This window comes from Pelodiscus sinensis, unplaced genomic scaffold (genome assembly GCF_049634645.1).
Source record: "Pelodiscus sinensis isolate JC-2024 unplaced genomic scaffold, ASM4963464v1 ctg176, whole genome shotgun sequence".
In the NCBI taxonomy this organism is placed as follows: Eukaryota; Metazoa; Chordata; order Testudines; family Trionychidae; genus Pelodiscus; species Pelodiscus sinensis.
In genome coordinates, this window is record NW_027465913.1 from 67,516 (window position 1) to 95,115 (window position 27,600).

Consider the following 27,600-nt stretch of genomic DNA (forward strand, 5'->3'; position numbering starts at 1 on the left):
CGGGCTTCCCGCCGCTTCCGGCCGCCGCGTTGCCGGGGTCTGGGCGTGAGGGGCCCGCGCGCTCCGGCCGGTTCCGCTTCCGGTAAGAGACCCCGGTGCCCCCCCCCCCGGGGGCTTTCTGAGCCCGGCCCCAGAGCCCCGCCCCCCTCCCCCCGCGAGACACGGACCCGCGCGGGCCCCCCCCGCCCCCGGCTGTGTCCGCCGAATGGCTCCCGCCCCCCCCCCCGAGAGCTCCCCGGCCCGTGGTGCCCCCCGGCCCCCCCCTCAGTCCCCCCCCCGAGAGCTCCCCGGCCCGTGGTGCCCCCCGGCCCCCCCCTCAGTCCCCCCCCCCGAGAGCTACCCGGCCCGTGGTGCCCCCCGGCCCCCCCCTCAGTCCCCCCCCCGAGAGCTCCCCGGCCCGCGGTGCCCCCCGGCCCCCCCCCTCAGTCCCCCCCCCGAGAGCTCCCCGGCCCGTGGTGCCCCCCGGCCCCCCCCTCAGTCCCCCCCCCGAGAGCTCCCCGGCCCGTGGTGCCCCCCGGCCCCCCCCTCAGTCCCCCCCCCGAGAGCTCCCCGGCCCGTGGTGCCCCCTGGCCCCCCCCTCAGCCCCCCCACTCCACCGGGGCTCACATCTTCCTGGCAGAGTCTCGGACCTTCTCCTTCAGCCCCGGCCGCGGTGCCCGCGTGCTCCCTCCTCCCTGCCCAGGGCCTGTGTCTACAAGCCTGAAACTCTGGACAGGTTCTGCAGCAGCCGCCTGGCTGCGGGTACAAACCTGTGCGCAGGTTTTGACGTTAAGGGCTTGGCAGACAGCTGTGAAGAGCGCAAACCCCTCCGCAGCACCCGGACCCTCCTCAGGTCACCTTTCCTTCCCCCCAGCCAGGCTAGCATGGAGCCCACCGGGGAGCAGGGGCCGTTTTCCCTCTGCCTGCTCAGTGGTGGGGGGCCAAAAGCAGCCTCTGGCTGTGTCTTCTCCCCTCCAGGCTTCCTGCCTGCTGTATGACCACGGTGATATGAGTGCACCGTGTTGCATTTCAGAAGCATTTTAGAGAAGTGTATATAGTGGTGGGTAACTCACCACTCAGCCAGGTGTCCAGTAGACCAGATGAGAAATAGGAGTGCCCCAGGAATGAGCATGTAGGAAAGATGACAGCTGTCAATGTTCGGTGCAGAAAAATGAGTTCACAGCGTAACAAACGGAAGCTCTTAAACCTTTGCATAGCAAGTTCCAGCTCTCCTGCTTGTCCCTGCATTCTTTTTCATTCAGGGAAAGCTAGTGTTGGCCTGGACATGGCGTTCAGCATTTGTACTAGGGATGTGAACATGTAAATGTGTACACAGTTATACACAGCTTCCCCGTACCACTGTGCTGCTGCTTCTGCCTTTTACAAGATGTAGAGGTGGGGGGGGGGGGGAGGTGGGACACTGTTCCTGGGAAATCGCCTGCCCCCACGCTGCTGCTCGGATACAGAGGTAGCAGCAGAGGAGTGGGGCAGGTGGCCCTGGCATGTAAACATGTAACCCTCCCCCCGCACGTAAATGTATAACGGCTGACATTTTCAGTGGTTACATGTTTACCTACATAATGCATTTTCACGTCCCTAGTTCATACTTCATTTGACTCTGAGGCCCCATGTGTTGTGTGAGCTGTGTCTGTAAATGTATTTTTTCTGTTCCTTTTCAGTCCTATTGAGTTTTATCTTCTGTATCAGTGATGTGAGCAGTCTGGAAATGGGTAAGTGTGCTTGCATTTCTGTTTAACCATGTTAGAGAGTGTGTGTTTAGTGTATGTGCAGGACCAAACTCGGGGAATCTAAGTGCTGCCTTGACACACCCAGACTCTAGAATGGGCCTTTTCTCTGCGTAATATCACGTAAAAGAAACTTGCAGCTAAAATGTTCTTGTGTTTTTACTGAAGAAGCAAAAAGTGCAGTAAGTGTATTAGGAGCCAGGTGGGCAGGCCGCCCGGCTCAGTTTCAGCTCGCGCCAGGTCCAGGAGCTCAGACCTCCTCCCCCCCCCCCACCGCTCCTTTAGACAGGGGCTGCCTTCACCCCACTCTGCTGCCTCTTTATCAGAGGCAGCAGCCCTGGGCAACAGGCAGCCGGTCCAGGGGAGCTGTTTTTTAAACCAGTTCCTCTCGTGGACCAGTGCCTGCTTGGCACCCCACACTGCTGCTGCTGATACACTGGCTGCCAGCCCCATCCCTCGGGACTATAGAATAGTCGACTAACTGATAAAAATTCATGAGGTTTCTCGACTATTAAATTAACTGATATTTAACATCCCTACGCACTAGGTCAGATTGCTTCTCATATTCTGGCATGTAAATGGTTCTTGCCTATCTAACAACTTTATCATCTACCAGTGAAAATTGCATAAGAGCTGGGTAGGTGGTATTATTGTATTATCATGATAAAACTTTTATTGGCTTCCTTAGTGTCATTTATATGAGAGGGTTGAATGATTTCTGAGGATTAGAAGCAAAATGGGACACAAAACATTCAGGTATTTCCATGAGATGTGGGAATGTTTTCCAACTATAGGCAAAAGGACTGTGCCTTTGTTTTGGGGTTACTGTTTCTCCTTGCTCTTTGCAATATGCTCAGCTGCTTTTACTACCGGCATTAGCTGGAGGGAAGCTCTTGTAAAGTGAGATTGCATGGACAATGCCTCCTTCATTAGCAGCCCCTTGTGAGAACTGGATTCAGAGCTGTGTTTCCTCAGATGAGAGTGCTGATTCTATGAGGATGGAGGCTGGTGATGCAACATTGGCTAATCACAACTCCATATTCAAGGCCTTTTCTCTACAACAGACAACTACTCCAAGGGATCCGCTTTCACTGTCTGATGACAAGGTTTGGGATCATTCTTTACTCATGTTCAATTTCACATTTGCCAATTCGAGTTGTTTAAATGCATCATTTTGATTTAACGTTTCTATTGGTCAAACTTCTTTTTAATCTGCTCAAGAGCCAGTTTCAGAACAAATTCCCTCTTTAAAACTCTTTCTGCTGTGATACCATTTGACAGTAGTTAGGCAACTGGTGTGCTGAGCCTGTGACAGCTGCTGTTCATGTTGACTGGTTTTGTCTCCTTATGTTCTTGTGCTCTCCCTGCCTACAGATGTATCCACTTGTGGTCTCTTGTTTTACACTCAGATTGTAAGCTATTTTTGTTGTGTTTGTACAACACTGAGCACAGTGGACCTGGTTTGTGACGGGGTCCTGAGATGCTATTACAATATAAATGAATAGAGGATTTACCCAGGATTGCCTCCGATCCCCGGCACCCCTCTCCCATTTAGCATTGTGGCCCTACGGCCAAGGGGTTTAGGGCGGGGGCACTTACCCAGTCCAATGGACAGCAAGATGGTGAGCCCCAGACCCAGATGGCCACTGTCTTACTGGTGAGGCTGTCCCCACTGGTCACTGCAGTATAGCTCTCCCTCCAGTCAGCCCTCTCTCTTTCCATGTTATGGAAAAACAATTGAATTACAGGCACATCCTGTTTTCTTGGCACAACCAAACCCCAACCTTGCTTTAAGTTAGGATAAGAGGAAGCTGTATACTGAATTTGGTGGTTCTAGCTCTTACCATGTAGGAGGAGTTCTTGAACAAAAGGACTCGTAGATGGACAGACAGACACATGTTTCTAAAATAGAAAAAAATCTTTGGTACCGAAAAGTGTACAGCCTGTGTTTACCAATCAATGTAGAAAGCTTCACTTCATATAGACACACAAACACACTTAACATTCATACATCCTGTAAAAGGTACGTGCACAATCTGTAGAAGCTACTCATGTGTTCGGATACACACAAATATGTGTTTTGTGGAAGCTACACCCTACGCACACATCATATGTAAGCTATGCACAATTGCATACACTTATTTTTGAGTCAGCCAGGCTTTTGCAGAATAATGAGACTTACCAGTGTAGGTCTGAAATCAGGTTGTCTTCCCCATATTGTGGTGGTGAAAAACTTAATATTTTACTGCCATCTCAAAAAAAAATCACTGCAGAATTTTGTAAACTTCCTGGTGCTGATAGTATCATCTTAAACACTTGCCATGTTGCCAGACAAGTGTTGACAGTAGAGACATTAGGGCTTTATTGGTCATGCTCTGTCATTTTTCTTTGAGTAAGAAGCTTAACAGTTAATAATTTTGATTCTCTTTTTGTGTAGTTTTTACCAAACAAGTTTGGCAGTTTGGAGAAATCTTTTACATGCTCAACAGGAAATGCATCATGCAGTCCAAGTTACTACTCAGGTAAAACATGAGTCAGTTCAGTTACACAACCGGTTTTCCTTCCATGCTCACAAATTACAACATTGCATTAAAACACACTAGCTCAAGCTGCTCTCTTGCTCTGCCAGTCACTATTTCAGATATCATCTTAGGGCTTGTCTACACTACCTGCCAGATTGACGGGCAGGGATTGACATTTTACATCTAGTATAGATGTGATAAATCAGCTGCCGAGTGCTTCTGTCCACTCCGGTACTTCACCAGAATGCGAAGCATAGGTGGAGTCAACAGGAGAGTGTCTCGCATCAATAAGTAGATCTAAGTATGTTGACTTGAACTACCTTATTCATGTAGCTGAAGTTGCGTAACTTAGATCAATGGCTCACAGCAGTGTAGACCAGGCCTTAGGCTGGGAATTGCAAAGGGAATTAGGGCCAGATTCCTCTGAATATCTCATTTTCTTACTTCTGGGCTGAGTTGTGGTTTTGGAAAGTGACTTGGGAGGTGGTGGACATGAGGAGTGTGGATATTTCTAAAGGCATCACTAAGGTCCTGATCCTGCAAGCTGTTCCATTTGGTTAGAGTCTTACACATGCAAACAGTCGCACTGAAGTCAAGTGATGCCTGCAGGCCTTTAATTCTGTATTGCTGGAGTTCAGCATACAGGCTTTTCATTTACTGTTTCTCTTCCAGCAGAAGTTCCATCCTCTGAGAGTTACCGGGTGTCAGGAGAATTGAGAACATTTGGACAAAGTGCCAATGGACAGTGGAGGGGCTTGATACCCACGCTGGGTTCTATGTCACAGAAACCTAGAATGAATCGAAGCTTGTATCTCGACACTCGCAAAACCCCAAGGTGTGTACAGTGTTGCTCCATGTTTAACACTCTTTCACAGGGTCCTCATTAGAAACATTCCTCTAAATCCTGTGGTGTGGAGTATTTACGGCCCCTTCCCCACCCAAGCGGCATGTCTTTAAAAGCCTTTGATAAACAATTCCAAATTTGTTCATATACTAACAACATTTAATGCAGCATTGAATGAGTAATAATTTCATGTCCTCATAGAATCATAGAACTGGAAGAGACCTCAGAAGGTCATCAAGTCCAGCCCCCTGCTCTAGGCAGGACCAATTCCAACTAAATCAACCCAGCCAGGGCTTTGTCAAGCCGAGACTTAAACACCTCTAGGGATGGAGACTCCACTACTTCCCTAGGGAACCCATTCCAGTGCTTCACCACCCTCCTAGGGAAATAGTTTTTCCTAATATCCAACCTGGACCTCTCCCACCGCAACTTGAGCCCATTGCTCCTTGTTCTGCCATCTGTCACTACTGAGAACAGCCTTTCTCCAGCCTCTTTGGAACCTCCCTTCAGGAAGTTGAAGGCTGCTATCAAATCCCCCCTCACTCTTCGCTTCTGCAGACTAAACAGATCCAAGTCCCTCAGCCTCTCCTCATAAGTCATATGCTTCAGCCCCCTAATCATTTTGGTTGCCCTCCGCTGGACCACGTCCTCCTGGAAGCCAAGGTTCTCCTGGGCCCCCCAACTGCTATCTTGCATGCATGGTAGATGTGTCTGAAAATCTTATCAGTGTTCTAATTTGTCCTCTTCAGAAAGTTTGCATAGAATATAGCCCTGTGGGTGGGGGAGGGGCCCTTCACCAAGATCCTTAAGCTCCCAATCAAACAATAGAATATAGCCCTTTGGGAGCTTAAGGATCTCTGTGAAGGGCCCCTCCCCCATCCAATCAAACAATAGCTGGAGAAACAGTCTCCATGACCCTATAGTCATTTTTTGCCATTCCGTAATCACTTGGCAGCCAAGGGAGGGGGGGAGAAGGGAGCAATAAGACTCAGGAGGGAATGGGGCTGAAGCCAACTTTGTTTCTAAAAGGGGATTTTTAAACCTTATGTGAACACACAAGTTGTGGCACTTTCCTGTACCAATCCAATTACAGCAGTACAACCCCCCTTTAGCATGGAGGTAGTTATGCCAACTATAAAGCTGCCTTATGCCCGTGTTTCTTCTTTCCGTATAAGGCTGCTTTTTACTGGCATAATTAAGGTTTACAAATCACATCTCTAACAAAGCTACATCAGTGCAGAAACTTTGTGTAAATCAGGCTTCAGTGACTTCTGTGGAGAAGCTCTTGGAACTGTATCTTCATTGCAAAGTGAGTTCATGAATTATTCCCTGGAGCCTGAGATGAGAGAAATGGAACAAAAATATGACCAGGTGAGAACAGGACCAGTGAAGTGGCTGTTAGTTCTGCTTCGCTGACCAGGAGCAATGGGGACACCCCTCGATGGAAGTTTTCATTGACTTCTCAGTGAAAAGTTAAGTTTCAGTCTTAGGGACGCTGTGGGGTGGCCTTCAGCCTTACATTGGTCTCCTTTCTCTCCCTGGTACTTTGAGGGGGTTTCTGGGAAAATTCATACGTATCAGTGATTTAATGCTTATTTTGTAGCTAACATTCTGTCTTCTTTCCCCAGTGGAATGTCAAATAGTTTTGTAGGGAAGTCAAACCATCATTGCCCCATATCTGCATATGAAAAAACATTTCCAATCAAGCCGGTTACAAGTCCCTCGTGCCGTCGCAGCCTGCTGAGTCCCAAGAAAACCCAGAGGAGATTCGTCAGCACTGCAGAAGAGGTAAGGACAAGCAGGGCAGACTTACATTTGAATACAGGGTCTTCTTTTGGATAAGACTGTATGCTGCTGTTTGGGATATTAAAGTACTGCTTCCTTCCTGAACCCCAACCCATACCCCTTCCAAAATCCCACTGCAGTGGGAGTGGGTAGGGTGGGGACAACTTCCCCATGAGCTCTCAGGAGCGGGGAAATGATAGGAGACCCTCATGGGACCTGCTGTAGCTCCTGCCAGCCTTGTGAAGTGTGAAGAGGTTGAGCAAGGGTTCTTATGGAATTTGAAGATTAGCATCAACATTCCCTCAATAGATGGAGTGGTCTCTGCTCCTGTTGTACTTTGTTTCTGTCAGACAGGAGTTCAGATGGCAGTCGTCTTCCTGTGGAGTAGGCAAGCTCAGCAAACAGTCTAGCCCTGGTAGCTCTCTGATCCTGTGGGGCTAATGTTCTATAAGTTCCTGAGACCCCTTGTGCGGGTGTGTCTGCTCCAGCAGCGCGTCTATAACCCAGTGTGTCTCTGTTCCTGCTCACTTCCTATTATTGGTAGGCTGTGTCTACATTGGCAAGATTTTGTGCAAAAGCACTTGCTTTTGCGCAAAATCTTGCCACCTGTCTACACTGGCTGCGAGTACTTGTGCAAGAACACTGACGTTCTAATATAGGAAATCAGTGCTTCTTGCGCAAATACTTTGACGCACCCGCTCAAGGATAAGCCCTCTTGCGCAACTGTTCTTGCACAAGAGGCCAGTGTAGACAGGCAACGTTAATTTCTTGCACAAGAAAGCCCGATGGCTAAAATGGCCATTGGAGCTTTCTTGTGCAAGAGAGTGTCTACACTGGCACAGATGCTTTTGCGCAAAGCACATCTCTTGCGCAAAGGCACATGCCAGTGTAGACGCTCTCTTGCTCAAATACTTTAACGCAAAAACTCTTGCGTTAAAAGTATTTGTGCAAAATCATGCCAGTGTAGCCGTAGTGTTTGTATTTGTTAAGCCCGACTTGAGTCTTACGGCAGTGCTGGGGTGTCTGGTTATTTCTCTGCAGACAGTTCGAGAGGAGGAGCGAGAGATCTATAGGCAGCTGCTTCAGATGGTCACAGGAAAACAGTTTTCAACATCCAAGCCAGCCACGCTTTTCTCCCTCCACCCGTGAGTACATGAAATACCCTCCCCACTTGAGAGTCAGTCTTTTTCTCTGGGAAAAAGTCTTTTTTGGCCTTGCCAGAGTTCATGTTCTCTTCTGCTTTTCTCACGAGGCTTTAACTTCCACTCTTTAAAGGATGTATTTCTGTCTCTCGTTGCTTCTTTCACTTAGTTTAGCACAGTGGCACTTTTTTAGTTTCTTCCATTTGTGTGTAGGTCCAGATGTTTGACTTCCAGTAAAAACGTAGTGACAGAAATGCCGTGCAAGAATGCAAAACCATTCGAAACGTACAGCCTCAGTTCAGGAAGCCAGACAGCCAGTGTTCTGGGAACTCAGGAGCAGCCGTCACACAGGCCACCTCCTTCCCCTGTATCCAGTTATCCTGCAGATGTTACCTTCCAGTCCAATAATACCAGCATTTGGCATCAGCAAGATAATCTGCCAGCCTCCAACGCACAGCCTGAAGGTAAAAATACATTGAGATCAATTAAATGTATGTCAAATTCTTTTTATTCCGTGTTTTTTCCCCTAGCAACAAGCACAGTGGGGCTCAGGACCATGGCTGGGGTGCCTAGGTGCCAATACAAGTAACAAATACTGGTTTGAATAACCTTTTAAACGGGTGCTCATTGGTCCCACGCTTTGCTTGTGGTTTACGGACAGACTTGGATCTCATTTGTTCCTATAGTGGGAGAGGAGGGCTAGGTGCTGATTTCTGTCCTTATAGTTGCTTTGCTTAATTGTAGGAGCAGCAAGAGTCTGAAGATAGGGTTCATAGCTTTCTTGTCCAAAATGTGGTAGATGTGTAATGTAAGCACATCTTTGTGGTTATTGGCAGCGATTGCTATAGTGAAGGTTACAAATGATTTCTGTTGTAATTCCCCTTCTGGAAAGGTTTGCCATTTGCATTGATACTTCCAGGCTTGAATAAAATTTCCAAATCTGACTTGGGAGCATAAGTCTCATTGAAAGTCAAGTACTTTAAAAGTGTATCCTTGGCTTTAGCCTGGAGGAGATTATAAGAATGGCCACAGTGGGTCAGACCAAATGTACATGTAGGCCAGTATCTTGTCTTCTGACAATGGCCAATGCCAGGTGCCCCAGAGGGAATGAACAGAAGAGGGAATCATGAAGTAATACATCCCCAGTTGCCCGTTCCCAGCTTCCCACAAACAGGCAGGGACAGCATCCTTGCCCATCCTGGTGAGTAGCCGTAAAAGAACCTAGCCTCCATGAGTGTATCTAGGTTTTTTTTTTTTTTAAATCTATCATAGCATTGACCTTCAACATCCTCTGGCAAAGAGTTTCATAGGTTGACTGAACGTTGTGTGAAGAAATGCTGCCTTTTCATTTGATTTGATAACACCTATTTCTTGTGTTATGGGAAGGGATAAACAGCACTTTCTTAGTTACTTTCTTTCTGCCGGTTATGATTTTATAGACCGGTCTCCTTGTCGTTGTCACTTTTCTGAGCTGAAAAGTTGCCGTCTTGTTTCTCTCTCTGATGCAATGAATTGGAGCAAATCCCTAGGCATTACCAGCTTAGAAATAGCTACAAGCAGTTTGCTTATTGCTCACCTTCCCACATCACCTGGGAGCATAGACGAAGCATGGAAGATGCCTACCCAAATACAGTTGCAGCTATTAAAAAAGAAGTATATAATGGAAAGTGTTTGGCAACCAGTTTTATGTGACAGTGCCTAAACACCTAATCATATGTTTGCCCTTCTGTGGCACCCTTAATCCATGGGACTTGAGACATGTTTGCGAACAATAGTGCATGTTGCATCTCTCGTGAGAGATGGAGTTTGTGTGTCTGAGTCCATTTGTTCAAGAATTTCTCCTAATCGGTAAGAGCTAGGACCACCAAATTTGGTATGCAGCTTCTTCTTATCCTAACTGAAAGCAAGGTCAGGGTTTGGTGGCTATGCCTTTCTTTCCCTTCCCTCTGCTCATCTTATTGCCATAGTCTTGTCTGTTCTATTCTCTTCTCTCTTTCAAGCCATTCATACTTCCTCTGCCTGTTACAGCTTTATGTATTTCAGATTATTTTATGCTTCAGGACCCTGTTAGTTTTCAATATTAATGTCTTCTAGGATAACTTGAATGATTTTGTAATCTTTTATTTCTGTAATCTAAATTCTAATGTGCCTTTAAAACCGAGCTTTCAAATGAACCCAAGGGAATTAGGCACCCAAATCAGGCATCTGCTTGCTTTAGATTCCTTTTAATAGCTCAGTTTGAAGTTTAACATGAAGATCAGGGTTTTGAGTCCAGACTGAAAACCTGCCTGTGAGAATGTGGCATCAGGTAAAGAAACTTGCTTAGGGAGCATAGTGAAAACTAGCAAGATTTTGATGAACTTTTCTTCCCCCTCTGGTTAGGATCAGACTCGGTCATTGTGCTCAAGGTGAAAGATTCCAGAACTTCAACTCCAAGGTAAGTTTGGATGCACTGATCCTTGTATCATCTTTGCACTTGTCACTTGTTTTAATTTTCCCTAGTCTCTCCCTTCATTTCTTAAATTGATACATATGGAACTGGAAAAACTGTTGCAGGTAGCACAATTCTAGTGATGAACATAAGAACGGCCAGACTGAGTCAGACCTATGGTCCATCCAGCCCGGTGCCCTGTCAGCCAACAGTGGCCAATGCCAGGTGCCCCAGAGGGAGGGAACACAACAGGTAATCATCACGTGATCTTCCCCTGTCACCCACTTCCAGACAAACATTCCTACCCAGCCTGGTGAATAGCTATCGATGGACCTAGCTTCTGTGAATCTATCTAGCTCTTTTTTTGAATCCCCTTAAAGTCCTGGCCTTCACCACATCCTCTGGCAAGGAGTTCCAGAGCTATGCTGCTATATGCCTTGTTTTACAAGCAATTTCCCTACATGTACATCTGCGGGTCTATCTTCATAATGGCGTGTCACACTGACTTTTTTATTTTGCGCTCTCTCTGCCTCCTCCCCTGCCCCCGACATCTTCCATGTAACTGACTTCCCCCCTATTTCCTACAACTTGTTTTGTAGCTGATCTGTAATCAGAAAGTTAAATGTAAAAATGTTTTTTCTGCAGTGTATAAAATCTTAAGCGCAGACTCTTAAATGCCAGATCTTGCAACATGCTTGGCCATCCCCATTGGAAAGCCATTGTCATGCAGCAAAACTTTTCAGTGTAGCCCTAACTCTACTGGCAAAGCACTCCGAGTGTAGAGACAGCTGTCCTGGCGTAGGAGTGCTTTTGCTTAGATAGTTCATGCGAGTTTCCTGAACTGGCAAAGGCAGTCTGAGGCTGGTATAGGGTTATCTACACTAGGGCTTACGCTGGCGTAGCTGTGTTGGCAGAAATTCACATCTCTAACTCACAGAGCAGCATAACCAGTGCTTTTTTTGTGACGGTACTGCCCAGTACACAGTACCAGCACCTCCAGTCAGAGCTCAACAACTTTTCCCCGGAGTACCAGCACTTTTTTTAACAACAAAAGCACTGAGCCTAACTATGAGGTGCAAGCATCTGTCTGTCTAATCTATTATACGTAGCAACTACAAGGTGCACTAACCCTTCAGCTAATGTGATATTAAACTTGCACCTGAGGGTAAAGAGCTGAAGTTACTTTTTAAATAAACTAGGAGAAAAGGTATTTGTCCACCGGGAAAGAATTCAGGTTGTGTAGGAACTTGTGCATTCCTGTTGTTACTGATACCTCTGTGGTGCAGTGCTCATGTTATATTCTCATGACTTGGTTGATAGGCTTGTAATTGACTTGAACCTTAATGTTAAAGATTATCTTACATTTTTCACTTTTCATTCAAGGGTCAGGATTTTCAGACTGCAGTTGTTTGTGAGCAATTAAATCCTCTACTGTCCTTGTAGAGGAAATATTCACATTTTGTCTTGTTTTTTCTGTTTTTAGCCTTCCCTTCTTCCAGGCAGAATTGTGGATCAAAGAATTGTAAGTCCCTCATATTCTCAGCATTTGATTCTTTTTGTTTGATTTGGTGTGTTTTTCTTCAAAAGGTTAACAAATGGTCTTACCTCTATTAACATCTCGATCAGGTATACAAGGTAGGCAGGCAGCTAAAGGTGCAGACAGATTCCTGGTGCAATTTGCAAAATTACCTGCCTGCATCTTGAGGTACCTAAATAACTTTGTATATCTGGCTCTTCTCTGTTCAGACTGCTACATTCTCAGCCAGGGCAGTATCTGCCTTGTGCATTCACTGCCTTTCCAGCCATGACTGTTACAACCTTGCCTCCCCTCCAGTCCATTCAGAATCTTGCTCCGTTCCTATCTTCAGGCATAAAAACGGCCATATTGGGTCAGACCAAAAAGCATAAAACAGCTTTATATGGCAGAACCAGCAGTGAAGCAACCCTGGGAGCGGCTCCTGGGGAGGTGGCTTTGCTGCTGCAGCAAAGCCGCCTCCTTGGGAGCAGAGCAGGCAGTTCTTGCCCACTGGGGTCCAGGGAGGAGGCTTTGCTGCCCTGTCGGAGCAAATTCACCTCCCCGCTGAGTGTAACCGATACCAGTGATTGCTAACATCCCTACTGGTTATTTAGATCCCCCTTGCTGTTGCCAGAATAGGAACTGTCCGTGCCACCCAAGCAAAGGTGAATGGGAGATGATACAAGGTGTATTCCGTAGTGCCAGAGCTGTGCGGTGGATTCGTTAATATAGACAAGAAGCTAATCTGGCTTTTTGTAGATCCCATAATATGAGCTGTTTTCCTTTCTGGGTCCTCGCTAACACCTGAAACACTTAACATACTGTTTGCACCAACGTCTTTGTTTTCCAGAACTAGCGTCTATGATTCACGAGCTCGGGAGAGATGGCGCCGAATAGAAAAGCAGAAAGCTTTGGCATTGCAGCTGCAGAGCCAGGTAAAACATTTGGGCATGCAGAGCCCTGAGCATTAGGGTTTAAAGCTGCCTTCCAGTTTCTCCTGATAGTAGCTTAAAAGACATACAACTGGAAATAGCATGATGTAGTGGATAGGCTGCTGGGCTGGGAATGGCAGTCAAACTGCTAAATTAAGGGGATTGCAATTAAAATGTAAATCAGAAGCAATTATTAGGAAACAAACAAAAAAATCCTTTGACCTCCGTAAAGTTTAACCTCATGTTTTCCCTCTTGTAAGGCCATTGCTCTCTCTAATACCATGGATAGGGCATAAATGCTTTTATCTGGCCAGCTGGCATTATAGGACCTATGTTGCTGGCAGGGATGTGAACAGGTAACCGGTTACCTGGTAAGCATCACTCTTACTGGGTACTGGTTAACCGGTGCCTGGGAGCAGCCCACTGCCTGCCGCAGGCAGAGGGCTGCCCCAGTGGGGCCAGGAGTTGGTGGCAACTCTAGGCCTGGAGCTTGTTACTGGCAGCAGATCTGGGGCTGGAGCCAGGAGTCCGCTTAGTCGGTTAAACTTTAGGTTGACGGCATGATCGTGATTTTAGATCTCTAGTTGCTGTCTCACTAGTTCAGGCATAGGTGCATATCCAGGGTTATTTCATCCTAGGTCTCCACCGTACTCCTCCCATTGACTGTAATGGTTTGGGGATTAGGCACTTCCATGCATGGACTCACCCACTGCTTTGCTGCTTTTGACTTTTTACCAGAAGCTGTAGCTCTAAAATGAGAACCTCTGTCCATGTTTCTGGCTGGGAGTTGGGCACCACAAAAAACCTCCGTTATCATTCTAACCTAAAGATCCCTCTGTCAGAGATTGCAGGAGCAGGAACACTCGATACAGGATCCCGTGGATTTGAATCTTCGAGTGCCTCTTGAGAAAGAGATCCCTGTCACAGTCCTCCCCGAAGAGAGAGAGAGTGCTAAATCAGCTGATAACGAAGAGGAATTCCCCGAAATCACAGAGGTAGAAATGCACAGATTAGTAACCCCGGAGACAGTTAGCAGGTCTTGGAGAAACGCTCTGTGGTAGATGTTAATCTTGAAATTGATACAAAATACCATGGGGAGGAAGGGAAAATTGTACTGTGAAGGCTGTTCATTAAATAAGCCACGACTTTCAAAAAGAGATGCTGTAGCTCACGCAGGAGTTACAGACTTGATGTACCTCTTGCTGGGTGAGGTTTTTTGGCCTGTGTGATGCAGGAAGTCCAGACTCCTTTTTGGCCCTAAAATCCCTGAATCCCAACTAAACCAAAGTCAGAGAGGCTTCATCATGGACAGTCTCTGCCCACTGTTGTTCTCCCTGCCATTGCTTCAAGCCAGTTTCGTATTGTTCCAGTGGGATAACTAACCAGAAGCCCCAATCCTCATTCTGCTTCTGCAGTGTCACTGTTGCGTTGTTCCAAGATTTCCAGTGGCCTGCTCTTAACTTGGGCCTTGGCTCCACGTGGCTTTTGAGCTGGGCTGTGCCAGGTTCCTGTGCTCAGCATTTTGGATCTTTTTGCTTGTTGGAGCGTTTGTAGTACCAAACCTTTCCCCCGGGAAAGGGAAAACTCTTTGCTAATTTTAGGTAGCTAGAAGGCTTGAGTTTAGCCTATGGGCCTAGAATATCTGAAGCATCTTTTTGTTTCCGTCACATTGGTGTTCTCTGTAGGAAATGGAGAGGGAAATCAAGAGTGTTTTTCGCAGTGGAAACCAGGATGAGATCTTGAGCGAAGCTTTTCGGTTAACGATAACCCGGAAAGACATTCAGACCCTGAACAACCTGAACTGGCTTAACGACGAGGTAAGTCCTTAGCCAATGCATCTGGAGATTCCTTGCGTCTAAAAGTGGAAAGGTTCCAGGGGGAACAATAGTGCACAGTAGCTACTCCGTGCTAATTCTCCATGGGCATGTACTTACCACACGCTGAATGCCCTTAGCTAACCTGTCTGAGGCCACTTGTAGCACACACGAAATACATCTCCACTATACACATGGAGAGTTAGTGCAGAGTAGCTGGTATACTTTTAATGCATATCCTGTAGCTTGCTGAATACAAAGGGCCAAAAAAAAAAGGTCCCACAAAACTTTGAATGTCAGTTCCAGTCAAAATTTCTGATCCCCCCCCCCTTCACTTTTGTCTGAAAAAAATCCACCAACTTTGACCTGAATATGCAACTAGCATCTATGCTCCATTTTTTAAAGGTAATTTACTATTCAAAATGGTTTTTACCTGGCTCTAGTTCTAAGTTAAAGTGAACAGACTTGTCCCCTTTCTCCCCACGCTTCTCTCAGGCTACTGAGGAAGGAGTGGGCTGATGTAGATAATCTGAATGGGTAGTGTTTGGCTTTTTAGCTACATTTAGGTTAAGGAATAGTTGTTCCTAGTGCAGAATGGGTACCTAGAGCTACACTGTAGGTGCTCTAAAGAAATAACTACCATTTAGTAGTGCTTAGGGCCAGCCTTTCCAAATCCAAGTCATTAAAATGAAGTTCTGAAATCCATTTTTAGAAAATATTCAGGTATAAAGCACTTTGAAAGAAACCCTTTTGCTTGGAGAACTCCCTTTTTCACGTACCTGCACAATAATCATTGCAAAGTTATTAGCAATATAACATTGACACACATGGATGCTTTTCCCTCCTAGATAATTAATTTCTACATGAATTTGCTGATGGAGCGAAGCAAAGAAAAGGGGTTGCCAACAGTTCATGCGTTTAATACCTTCTTTTTTACCAAGTTAAAAACTGCTGGGTACCAAGCAGTGAAACGGTGGACAAAAAAAGTTGATGTTTTCTCTGTGGACATTCTCTTGGTGCCTATTCATCTTGGAGTCCATTGGTGCCTAGCCGTGAGTATTAATTTGTTTTTAATGTTGCATTAAAAAGAATGAAATGCTGGAACAGATGCAGCATGAGTTCATTTATGTTCAAACCGAAAACCTCCCATCTCTTTTGTGGTTCATGCACCAGGGAGAGGCACACTGAGAAATTCTGATTTGTGACTAAATATCAGGAATTCTAGGGTGAGCCACAGAATATGTGAAACTTTTTTTTAAAGCATGCTTCTAATCTAAAAAGTGGCTCTGTAAAAATGAGAGGACATCGTTTTTGTCTTGCTGGGATTCATGTCAGGTTTACTCACTCTTTGGATAAACAGATTCCATCTCGTTGCTCCCACAAACTCATCTGATGCCCCCATTGCCAGTCTGGGGGTTTTTCATTCTGGTTCATGGTTGCTAGCAATGAAAGGTTATAGGGGCCATCGTAAGCCTTTACTATACCCCACAACTCTGACCCCTTCGAGATGCCTGTCTAGACCTAGTTGAGGAACATGGAAAATCAGCAATGGTGGTAATGGGCAGCAAAACTAGGTGTCCTCTCTCTCCTGCCTTGGATATACTGCATGCAGTTCTTGGCGCTCCAGCCCCAGAAAGATGGAGCCAAATTGCAGAATGTGCAGAATCAAGCAATTTCCTTACTTTACTATAGCCATTTGAAATGTAAGAGCAGGAATAAGTACAATCATAACTGAGGAAAAAGGTGGTGCAGTAGGTAGAATGCTAGCCTGGAACTCAAGAGACCTTGGTTCAATTTTCTACTCCACTACAGAGTTCCTGTGTGACCTTGGCCAAGTCACTTGGTGTCTCTGTGTCTCCTTTTCCCAACTGTAAAAATAGGGATAATTTCCCTTCCTTTCCCTACAGGAGTGTGTTGTGAAGATGAATGTGTTAAAGATTGCGAGGGGGCACAGATACTGTGGGAATGGGAGCCATAAAAGAACCATTGATAGAAAAATCCACAGAGAAATCCTTCAGATTTCAAGGGAAATCCCAGTGGATTGTCTAAATTCCTGTCAATTTTTTTCTTATCCCTGCTATTTAGTGAATAGATTTGCAGATCATATGTCCTAGGAAAGAGGAAGCCACTTTGTTAATAATAATGCAGTAAACAAGCCTTTCGATTTCTGTAGGTTATAGACTTCAGAAAGAAAACCATCACCTATTACGATTCCATGGGTGGAATAAACAACGAAGCCTGCAGGATACTGTTGTGAGTAGCAGATCTATGCTTGAGTGTCACTGGTTTGTTTGTGTTCCACGTATTCCTATTGCTTGTGACATGGTGAAGTAAGAGGCTGCCTCTGGTCCGGAGGAAGAAGACACACAGCTGTGACATCTGTGTACTGACCACATTACTGTCCATGCTGCCTTGTGACCGTCTCAGAACCACCTGGGTTGAATAGCGAGGTGACAAAGTAGAAGTCGAGAGGCCCGTCAGGGCATGCCCGCTATTGCACAGTGCTATTCAGTATGTCCAGGGAGCAGAACCACTGGAGCACTTGGGTCCTTCCTACTCAGGATTGCTAGACGTGTCGCTGACCATCTCAGCGTGGACACTTGATCTTCATCCATTGCCCAAGATCATCAGCCGGTGACATCACAGCAGGTTCCATAAAATGCTCCCTCTTAAAACCCCCAGTTGGCCCATAAATTATAGACATTTGCATGCTTCATCTATTTCCAGATTCCCAGGCCACCACCCCCTCACTGCTCTTTGTCAGAGCGCAGGGCAGCTACACCTGGACACCCCCTCAGTGGTGCAACCGGGCACCCGCTCTCTGCTTTCCGCTCCCTAGCCATGGCCTTTTTAGGGTGGAATCGTACTTCTCCCTCCCTTATGACCAGGGTAATCCTAGGCTGCACAGCTCCCTTGCATTTACTTTGTAAGTCCCATCAGAGACAGGCTGTCCGGAGACACCTGCTTGCTTTCTCTCTGCAGACAGATAACTTGTATCTGTAGCTCTTATCAGCCGGCTTTCTAGGCAAGCCTGCTGCAGACTGAAGGCCAGAGCATTACAGAGAAAATCCATTAAAAAACAATGGAAGAATCTACATGCATGCTAGTGGGTTCACTGAACTCTCACATAGGCCCTGTCAGGTGCAATCTTTTAATCCCCTTCCTTAGGGGCTTCCTTGTGGTTACAACTTCATCAGGCAGAGTTCCAAACAATCACGCTCATTCCGTGGTCAGGCGCTTTTTGTACGTTTCAGCGGTGTTTGAACTGGAGCTGGTGTCACACGATGGGTCTGTCTTCCCCAGGGCATCTCTTCAAAAGGTTTGACTTTGGGGGTCGCATTTGCATTCTCCTCATTGCAAAGTATTCCCTGCAGAAGTCCGTTTCTCGTATCGTGTTCTAAAAAGAGTTTGACTTCCTCATACTTTCCAGAGATTAGCGCACTCTTTTCTTGCTGCTACAGAAAGTCTGTAAGATCTCACAATAGCACATCAGCATTGGCCTTGCAATACAATGACCACCACAAACACCAATTCAGGAAGGCTAAATTTAATTCAATAAACTTAATCTTAGTGTCATTAAGGATATTGCCAGTCCATCACAATCTTCTATAAATGAGAAAGGACAGATAGCTCAGGGAGATGGAGTCAGGTGAAGAATCCAGAATCAGCCTCTTTAGGATGTGGCTCCCTTCGACATCTCCTCCAGAAATGAACCTGGTGTTGGCCGCCTTGGATTTTGCAGGTGCCCATGTCCTTCCCTGGGCCTGTCCATGGCAAATAGTTTGGTGACCTAGCTCCTGCACTGCAGACTGACCTGTTCCTCCCACTTTCCCTCCACTCCCCAAAACCCACAACACCTCTTGCTCTCCCAAGAGAATTGTTAAGAACTACGGTGGCCTGGGTGGGTGCTTTGTCTCATGCTCAGCTGCTATTACCAACCTGGGTCAGGGCTCAGACATTTTTTTTCCGACTCATCTGAAAGTCAGGTCCTGCCTTCTTTCCCCTGAGCACGACTTTGGGATATTTGTGGAGCTTTCTGTGTGAACATGTTTGCCTAAAGGAGTTATTTGAAGTATTGCAAAATCAAGAAAAGAAACGAGAGGCTGTTTTGTTAGAGGGCTACAAATGCAGTAGCATACAAAAGGAGTAAAACTTTCAAAGGTGCCCAAGCCCTATTTTCAGACGTTGTTGAGGCAGAGAACCCCAAGTCTCGTTGAAAATCAATGGGGTTTATTTTCAAGTCACTTGAGAGTCTAGGACTCAAGTTCCCACGTCACTTAAAATATGTAGACTAAATTATCTAGTAGCTGAAGCTCTCCTAAGAGTCACAGCACACTCAAGTGATATGCTCTGGTATTGCAGGGCATGAGTTTGGACTTTATAGAAGTCCTTCCTGGTTTTACTTTTGCACTAAGTCCTATTTGGAATTGGAATAGTCTGCAATAATATTACATTGATGTAAATGAAATATGGGCACAAAGAAGACGAATTCAGTGTAAATTCCTGGGTAGGAATCACTTTCAATTTAATACTGTTAGCACCTTCCGTTGATTAAGATCTCCAAATGCTTTCTGAACTCCATCTACCAGAATCACTTCACTCACCACAAGAATAGCTCTGTAGCTCCTGATACGTTTCTAAGTAGCTGGGCTTAGACAATCATAGATTCCAAGGCCAGAAGAGACCAGTGTGATCATCTGGTCTGACTTCCTGGATAGCACAGGCCACAAAACTTCCCCAGACTATTTCCCAGAGCAGATCCTGTAGAATAACATTCCATACTGATTTACATCTTCCCCTGACCCTGGTGAATTGCTGCAATGGTTGATGATTCTCACTGTTAAAAACGTACCCCTTCTCTCCAGTCTGATGAGACAAACCCGTAAGAAAGGAGAAATTCAGAGAAAAACATAAAACCTCTGAAAATGCGCTTAGAAGACAATGGTCTCAGGCTTAACTGCTGTTGCAGTAGAAACAAGCCACCAATATCTGGCAAAGAACGGCACAACTGAGAGAGAATCCAGGAACCCAGGAAGCTCTGCCTGTTAGCTAGAGCTGCCCTTAGGGTTTGGGCTGGGGGAGACCCCAGCTCTTTAGATTGCCACAAACATCACAGTTCAGATGCAGCATAGAGGCTCTGGCTTTTGGTCTGTTGACCGATGGGGTAGGTGGGATTTGAGAGAGGCCTCCCGGATTTCAGCCTATTGGCTAACAGCCCAATTGGAATTGACAGAAGTAACCTGCAGTGACAGCTCCTTGCCCGCGCCATAATTGCTTTTCCCTTTGTTTCCTTTCAGGAGGCTTTTATTGGTTGAATGCACTGGGAGGATCACACCGGGAAGAGGGGACGGAGGTCCTATTCATGGTTAGTGACCCTTTCATGCTTTCAATCTATAGAGCTTCCTGAAGGTGGTGAGTGTTAAAAGGATTTTAGCTCCATTTTACTGAAGGGGATGGTTTTCAGGTAGAGAGCGATTCTGGGGTTGGCTGAAGGTCACAAAGCCAGGAATGAACCCTGATTCCCCTACTTTCTGTGGCTGGATGAAGGTTGTGGCAAAGCGCTCTGAGGTGCGATACTAGGAGGTTCCATGTTTTGACTCGGAGCTTGTACTTGCTCCCACTCACATCAGCGTAACTCTGTAACACTCAGGGGTGTGAATAAGCCATGCCCCAAGAGGGTTGTGAATCTAGTCGCGCGGTGGCCCACATTTCTGAGTACCACTGAGAGCAGGCCAGGTGCGAGTGTGGTGCCAGTGAAGTAAACAGAAAATCTGTCACCCAGTTATTTCCTTTCTGGAAGTGACCTCAGCTCCATCAGACATTCGGGGTGTCCCCCTCCTCCAGTGTACCACAGTGGCAACCCAGACTTCTCCTTGGCAGTCCCAGCTCAAAACAATCCATCTCCAGCGACTGCTGCTGAACTGAAACCCTAACTGTCTTATTTGTAGATTCATTATAAGCCCATGATCCCTTCTGCTAGTGGTGGGTGACCTGTGGCCAACTGGGTTTCCAGCTCTGGCCCTCGGATCTCCTGGCTGCCCCTCTTCCCCACGCGCCTCTCGTGCACTGAGGCATCAGAGGCCTGCACTTCCTACTCCTCCTTTCCAGCACTTCTGAAAGCCACGAATTGCCTGGTTCATATTCTGTCCCCCGCCTCGCCCTCCCTCCCAGAGCTCTGGAACACCATGAGTCAGCTGTTTGTGGCATCGAGGCTCTGGGAGTGGGGGAGGAGTGAGGCTGGAGCGTGAATCAGGTGATCTGCATGCTCCGGAAGTGCTGGGAGGGAGAGGGAGCAAGGTAGGTGCAGGGGTCCTGTGCCCCAGTGCGCGAGAGGCCCATAGGGGAGGGGAACAGATGGGAGGTCGCAGGCTGCTGCAGCCCGCTGAGGTGGAGGGCCACTCCTGCAGCCCCCCCACCATTGCTGGTTGTCCATCCCTGCCTTATGTGGGCTATAGGGAGGGACTCCAAAGGGCCATCACAGAAGTTACCTGAAGAGCTAATTTTGGTGGGATGGACTGGGAATGAGGTCTCTCCTAGAAAGGAAAATCAAATTTCCAGTTCTGGACCTTGACCTTGTCCCTAGCCCCAAGCAGCTGGAGCCAGCCAGCCTTATGGAAGCTCTGGCAGGCAGGGAGAGAGAAGAAAGTTCCAAGAATGCCTTTGGATCTGCTCCTCGGAGCATCGGTCTGCTGAAGGCTGGAGGAGCAGGTGACAGCTGGTTTCCTCTGAAAGTAGCTGAGGCACTTTCCTGGGGCCTGCTGCCGGGGCTCCGCTCCATTCCGGAATGGATTATCTGAAGCTGTGTTGGGAGGTCCCAAAGCTCCGCCCAAGCCCAGGCCTAAGGCTGAACAGTGATGAACAAGGATATTTTCCCATCAACTGTGTGGGTCTCCTAAGGGACGTTGTCACCGCTGTTCTGCCATCCTCCCTTCCGCTGTCCTGGACAGGCCAGCCAGGTCCTGCAAGGCGGGGAATGCAGACTTGAACCTCTGTTACAGAGGCTCTGACCTCTTCAGAACACCGTCTCTTTGGAAGGCACCGTAGGGTTTGCATCTTTTCAAAGCAGAAATCAGAGATGCTTCTTGCTGTGGCAGGTCTGATCAGAAAGCACAGGAAGGAAATGGAGATTAAATACCATCGGTTTGAATGGATGGGTCTTGAAAGCCAGCAGAACAGGGAGAAGAAGATCCCAGCTACGGACAGCGGGCCTGGGTGTCCGTTTGGACAGACGTGGTGGCCTACGGAAACGTGATCTACGGCAGGCTTAGCTGAGCCAGAGTTTGATGACACATAACAAGAGACGAGGCTGCACGTTGTCTGGGCTTGCTGCCTTGAATGGATTGTTTTCCTATTTCCCCTTGCATTTGATATCTTCCAGATAGAAGTCATCAGGGAATTTCCCTGCAGTCAGTTTGCCCAGGGCAATTACTGCTTGTTCTCTTGATGGCTTTTGTGCTCTTATGCACCTTAACTTAGGTGTTTTCAGATTTCCCTTTTCCCCACTGTTCGACTCAGTGGGATTTTGTCACTAGATTTAATTCCCAAAAGATGCTTCCTGGAAATCTAATATCCGAGAGTCATTTCATTACACACGTTCTCCCATCCCACCCTCCCCCGTCATCACTACGTTGCATTCAAATAACTCATGGCTACTAATTCTAAGCTTTCCTATGACAACCCGCCCACCCCCACTCACACACTCTTAGTCAGTCTCTGCATATTGGTAAGGTAAAGATCAAAGGTCACATCAATGGTAGACTGGAGCCCAGGGTGAAGAAGTCTGGAATAAAGATTGTGGAGCATTAGAGCTATGTTGGCAAGTTACATAGTGTCCAGGCTGCTGTTTAACGTCTACATACCTTCTGTTGACGCTCCAACAAATTGCAGTTGTCCACACTGCTAAGGATAACAAATGAAAGTGGAAGAAGATGAGCACAGCAAAATGTGAGAGGCAACAAACTACAGGAAGCTCTAGATCAGGGTGGCAAATACCAGCCTGCAGGCCAGAACCGGTTGGCCTCTGTTGGGCCACCGCCATTATATTTCCTGCACCTCTCCCAGTCCATGCCGCTTCCTGCAGCGTCCATTGGCTGGGAGCAGCGATCCGCAGCCAACAGGAGCAGCAATCACCTGTACCCACAGAGGTGCAGGTAAATACAGCAGCTTCAGCCTGCCAGTCCAGGTGAGCCACCGTTTTATTGTCCACCTCTGCTCTAGATAAATCAGGGAACCAAATTCAGTCTCCAGCCCTGAAGCTCAGTTTGCAGGAGCCTTTCTAGCCAAGACGGGTGTCTCCTCTGTGTTACTCAGGAGGGTTCTGTTGACATTTTTGTGGCTTTGACACTGAGTAGTTTTGAGATGAGCTATGCTCAATACCCATTTGGATTTCAGGGAACTTGAAAATTCTGTGTTAAGAAGGCAAGAACAGCCACAGGTGAGAGGTAATTATAATGTTTCCTGAGCTCAGTTCTCAGAACAAATTGGAGGTGGAAGTTTTAGATAACCTGTGAATTAGAAGTTAGGGATTTTTGTTTTGTTTTTCCTCTCTCAGCCACATTCTCTGCCCCTTGTTCCCGGCAGGCAGTACTTAAAACAGGAGAGCCTTGACAAAAAACGGAAAGAATTTGACACGAACGGCTGGTTGTTACTCAGCAAGAAGAGTCAGGTATGTTGTTCTCCTGCAAGTAGAGCCCATAGAAAGGGACAGAGAGAGCTGCACAAATTCCCTTGTGGCCTAGTTGTTCCCCGTTAATCTCTTGCTGCCGGGCATGCGTGGGAAAGCTGCTTTTCTCCAATAGGTGTGCACATCCGTCACAAGGGAATTGGCTCTCACCTCTTGTATGTGGCCTGTGCCATACTGAGGCAGTGGAATGGGATTTGGGTTGAGCTGGGTTCAATTCCTGGCTCTGCTGCCGCCTTTTTATGTGTCTAAACAAAGTCACCTCTCTCTGCCTCCATTCTCTATCTGTAAAATGGGGTTCATTCCTCTCCAGAGGCGCTGTAAATGCAAGCTCGCGAGTGACTGAGGTGCTCAGACCCTTGGGTGCCTAGATAGGGTGATGACCTGGAGTCCAGGACTCAACCCTGGTTCAGGGCTGGGTAAGCACCAAGTCAGAGGGCTCGGCCTGCCTGCAGGCAGAGCCAGAACGAGTTCAGCTCTCGCTAGGTGCAGGGGAAGGTTGCAGAGGCATCACAGGCCTACCCACTTCACTGCACCCCCGCCCAGGCCCCAAAGGGAGCAGCCTGAGTCAGTGGGGGAGCCACACTGCAACCCGCTGACTGACTTCAGCTATCCCTGGGCCACACTGCACTCCCCCTCCAGGCACCCCTGGAGTCTCTGGGATTGGTCGACACCAGCAGGTCCATGTCTGTCGGGTCCAGGTAACGCGGGCCAGTCGCTGGCTTCCCCGGATCAGTATTGGATGGGAGTCCAGGCCACTCGTCCTCTGCCTCTGAGCTCGCCTGAGGAACCAGGAGGAATCTCCATCTCCAGTGGCTAGGTCCCAGCCTTTATACTTCCAGCCCCGCCGTCTGCTTCCAGGGGTGGGGTGAGGCTGATCTGGCTCTGCCCACAGGGGTACATTGAAGGGGCCTTCCCCTTCCGGGTCAGAGGGTGCCAACCCTCCTCGCTACATGCCTCAACTCCCTGAGTCCCAGGGAGACCCTCGGGCTTCTCACCCCCCTTGTGGCTCTGGGTGTTTGCTAAAGTTAATGCCAGGTTATATAGAGAGGCTCAGGGCTCCCTGTTGTTGTTAAAGGAAATCCCTCAACAGATGAATGGCAGCGACTGCGGGATGTTTGCCTGTAAATACGCCGACTACATTACCAAAGACAGACCGATCAATTTCACTCAGGTAAGCCCGGCGCTGACATTTCGGCGGAGCTGTGGGGCTAACACAGGGTTCTCCTGCCGTGGGTTGGCTCACGTGGGAAGACAGTAGGAAGCTCAGCAAGGATGTGGCACATACACAAGGAATGTCTTTGTTTTCCGCCTCTTCTGCTCCATTCTCAGTTGCCCATGCCCTTGAATCATTTTCCACATGTAGCGTGATCCCTCGGTGCCCTAGGAGCCAGAGGACTAGACGACACGTTCGTATGTCATCAGATTTTGTGCGCCCCTTTGTCAGTGAATGTCTTGGAGTCTCCCCTTGCTCCTTGTTGGTTGCTAGCTGAGCTGTTCTCTGTGCTTGGATGTAAATTCACTCTTGTGCAAAGGGCAGGGTCTGTGCATCAGTGAAGCCTGGCCGGGACGCCAATGCTACAGAGGGTTTATATTGGCCGTAGAAACATATGACACCGCCAGAACAGAACAGTTAGGATTCAATTTCCGCTCACGTGCAGTGAAAAACGTTGTTGAGATTTTCACAGTTGCCTAACAGAGCGAGGTGCTCGAATCCCACTGAATTTCAGTTCAGGCACTTTGCTGCGTTTCTCCGGGAACAGGCACTCGGTGGCGAGGAGGTGTAGAAACAATCTGTTAGGAAAAGGGCCATTCATGTGCGTGTCTTTCTCTCTCCCCCTTCCCCAAAGCAACACATGCCCTACTTCCGCAAGCGGATGGCCTGGGAGATCCTCCATCGCAGGCTTTTATGATGACCCTGTGCCAAAAGCAGGATCCTGAAGAGATTCTGCCAAAAGCGTCCAGACTCATCCTGCTCAGCAATCTCCACTCTAGCAGATCTGGGACTTGCATGGGTTTCCAGGCAAAGAATCTTCAGTGGCTCAGTAGGAGGTTCTATGAACGCCACTCATGGACCAGTGCATGCTGGAAGCCGTCGGAAGCACACTCGCCTTTTTTCTTGGTTTGTTTGGGGGTTTTAAATTTGAAACCTATTTTTATCAATCCGTGGGCAGCTTTGGACATTCAAGAGACTTATTTTCTGCTTCTAGAATCTCTTGCTATCAGTTTCACAGGCTGATAGCTCTACACTTACAGGTGTCTCTATTTCAGGGAGGGGGAAAGCAAATGTGGGTCTCAGCATTCCCACTGTGAGCAGAAGAACTTTGCTCTCGAGCCTCGTGGTGGGTGGGTGGAACGGGGGTACTTGGAGATGGATGCTTTGTTAGGACTGCCCTATAGGAAGACCTGTCAGATGCCAGCACACAGGAAGCAGCTCCTCCCTGGATTTCCAGCACATGGTTATACTAGGGGTTGATTGAAACTGAACAGAAGAAAGAAAGCCCTTTGTGCTGATGGTCAGAAACAGTGATTCTAACTAGGATTCATTGATTTGTTGTGTCTGTCCTACTAGCGACTCCCATATGAACTCCGCTCTCTCTCAAAGCCAGCATTTTCTTTTCCTAGTGACAAGCTCAGCCTAAAATCAAAACCTGCCTACTGTACCCATGGTGCCTGGGACAGAACAGGATGTGGCTCTTGCTTCTTGAAGAGCTGACAGGAGAAAAGCAACACGCGATAGTTTCTTTTGAGAGCAAATTTGTAAGCTGCCATGAATCAGAAGATCCAGAGGGATGGGTTTGTTTGGATCTGCAGCAGCATTTTTCTGACCAAGGAAAATAAGAAATCTCCTAATTTTTAGCATAAACTATGGAATTCAGGTACAAATGCAACTTGTAGATTAGTATAACTGTACTAAGGATGGTGAATTGTTTCTTGCATTTGTCTCTTACAAGTGTTTCCCAGCGCAACAAAGAACACACAAATATGTATCTTGTTCTGCAGCTGTTCTCTTGCTTCCTCGATTTTTAAAGTCCTACCAAGAGACAATGGTTTTGATTCTCACCAGTCACCTTCATTCGTGGGCACACATTTACAACTGAGCGGCATGGGTGAGAAACACCCTGTATCTGAATTCTCCCCTCATTGCTCGGTAACGTTTTGCCCAGGTATAAATGATGACACAAGGTATCAGGCCACAGATCAAGGTTAAAACGTGCTTCCAGAGGCATCATTTTTAGGTACTTTCAGGCTGAGATTTTCAAAGGTCCCTAAGGGAATTGGGTACCAAAATCCCATTGTTGTTCAGTGGGGAATTTTTAGACACGTTTAAGCCTATTGAGAGTCAATGGGATTTAGGCATTTAAGTCATGTAGATGTTTCTGAAAACTTTTCCTTGTGTCAGACTCCTTTAGCGTCATTTGAAAATCCCAGCCCTTGTTTTTACTGATGCTTTCAGCTATCTAATTTATTTTGAAGCTTGGGGGTTTGTTTTTTGAGGTCAAAGGGATGTTTGACTACAATTTCCCAAACCGCCAAGCCTAGCTTCTCTCTCCAATGTACGTACCTTTTTGATTATCAAGTAAAGAATTCAATAACGTGCTTTTGTATTTTTTTTGTCTCTGAATAGGGGTATTTTATACATTTTTTTTCTGTACCTGTATAAGCAGTAGTTTTGTACAAAATTTCCCCCAACTAGATTGTGTTCTTAATAGACTGGTTTGTAACTTTCTTTGTGTGTGTTTTTATACCAAGCTCATTTAGTACCTTTTCTATCTTTTACTGCAAGTAAGAGCTGAAAACTGAAACTGTATTTTTTGTAATGTTTCTTGTTTAAAACAGTGAATAAATAAAACAGGCTATAAAACTGTCTATTCTAATAACCAATGGACGCCGACATTTTTCTCTAACAAATTGTTCATATGTATGGATGGTAAATTTACTTAATACATTTTTTTATTTGAAATAAATACCACTTTCAATAAGCTGAGTCTCTCGACTGACTGGTTTGTTTTCCTCCTAGCCCTTTCTTTACATGGGTCCTAAGAGAAAAGACTTAATTTCAGAGGAAGGAGTCAACCACCAAAAAGCCAGCCAAACCTACCTCTTCTCCCCTCCCGATGCACTGAGATAGGGAATGGGAAATCTCTTTGTGACCCCTGCAGGCAGACAGCTGAAACTGAGGCATGAGCAAACAAACATGGTCTCACCC

At 47.0% G+C, this 27,600-nt stretch overlaps 1 protein-coding gene across 1 annotated transcript; it reads left to right on the forward strand.

Moving 5' to 3' along the window:
- Nucleotides 1-27,373, forward strand: SENP1 (SUMO specific peptidase 1). The gene is made up of 18 exons (XM_075916621.1): nt 1-82; nt 1,659-1,709; nt 2,658-2,830; nt 4,162-4,246; nt 4,922-5,081; nt 6,719-6,878; nt 7,917-8,020; nt 8,231-8,481; nt 10,400-10,454; nt 11,932-11,970; nt 12,815-12,899; nt 13,739-13,891; nt 14,582-14,713; nt 15,559-15,762; nt 16,884-16,963; nt 23,291-23,375; nt 24,469-24,564; nt 25,241-27,373. The coding sequence occupies exons 2-18, from the start codon at nt 1,706-1,708 to the stop codon at nt 25,301-25,303; spliced, it is 1,929 nt and encodes a 642-aa protein (XP_075772736.1). The 5' UTR covers nt 1-82; nt 1,659-1,705; the 3' UTR covers nt 25,304-27,373.
- The last annotated feature ends 227 nt before the right edge of the window (nt 27,374-27,600 follow it).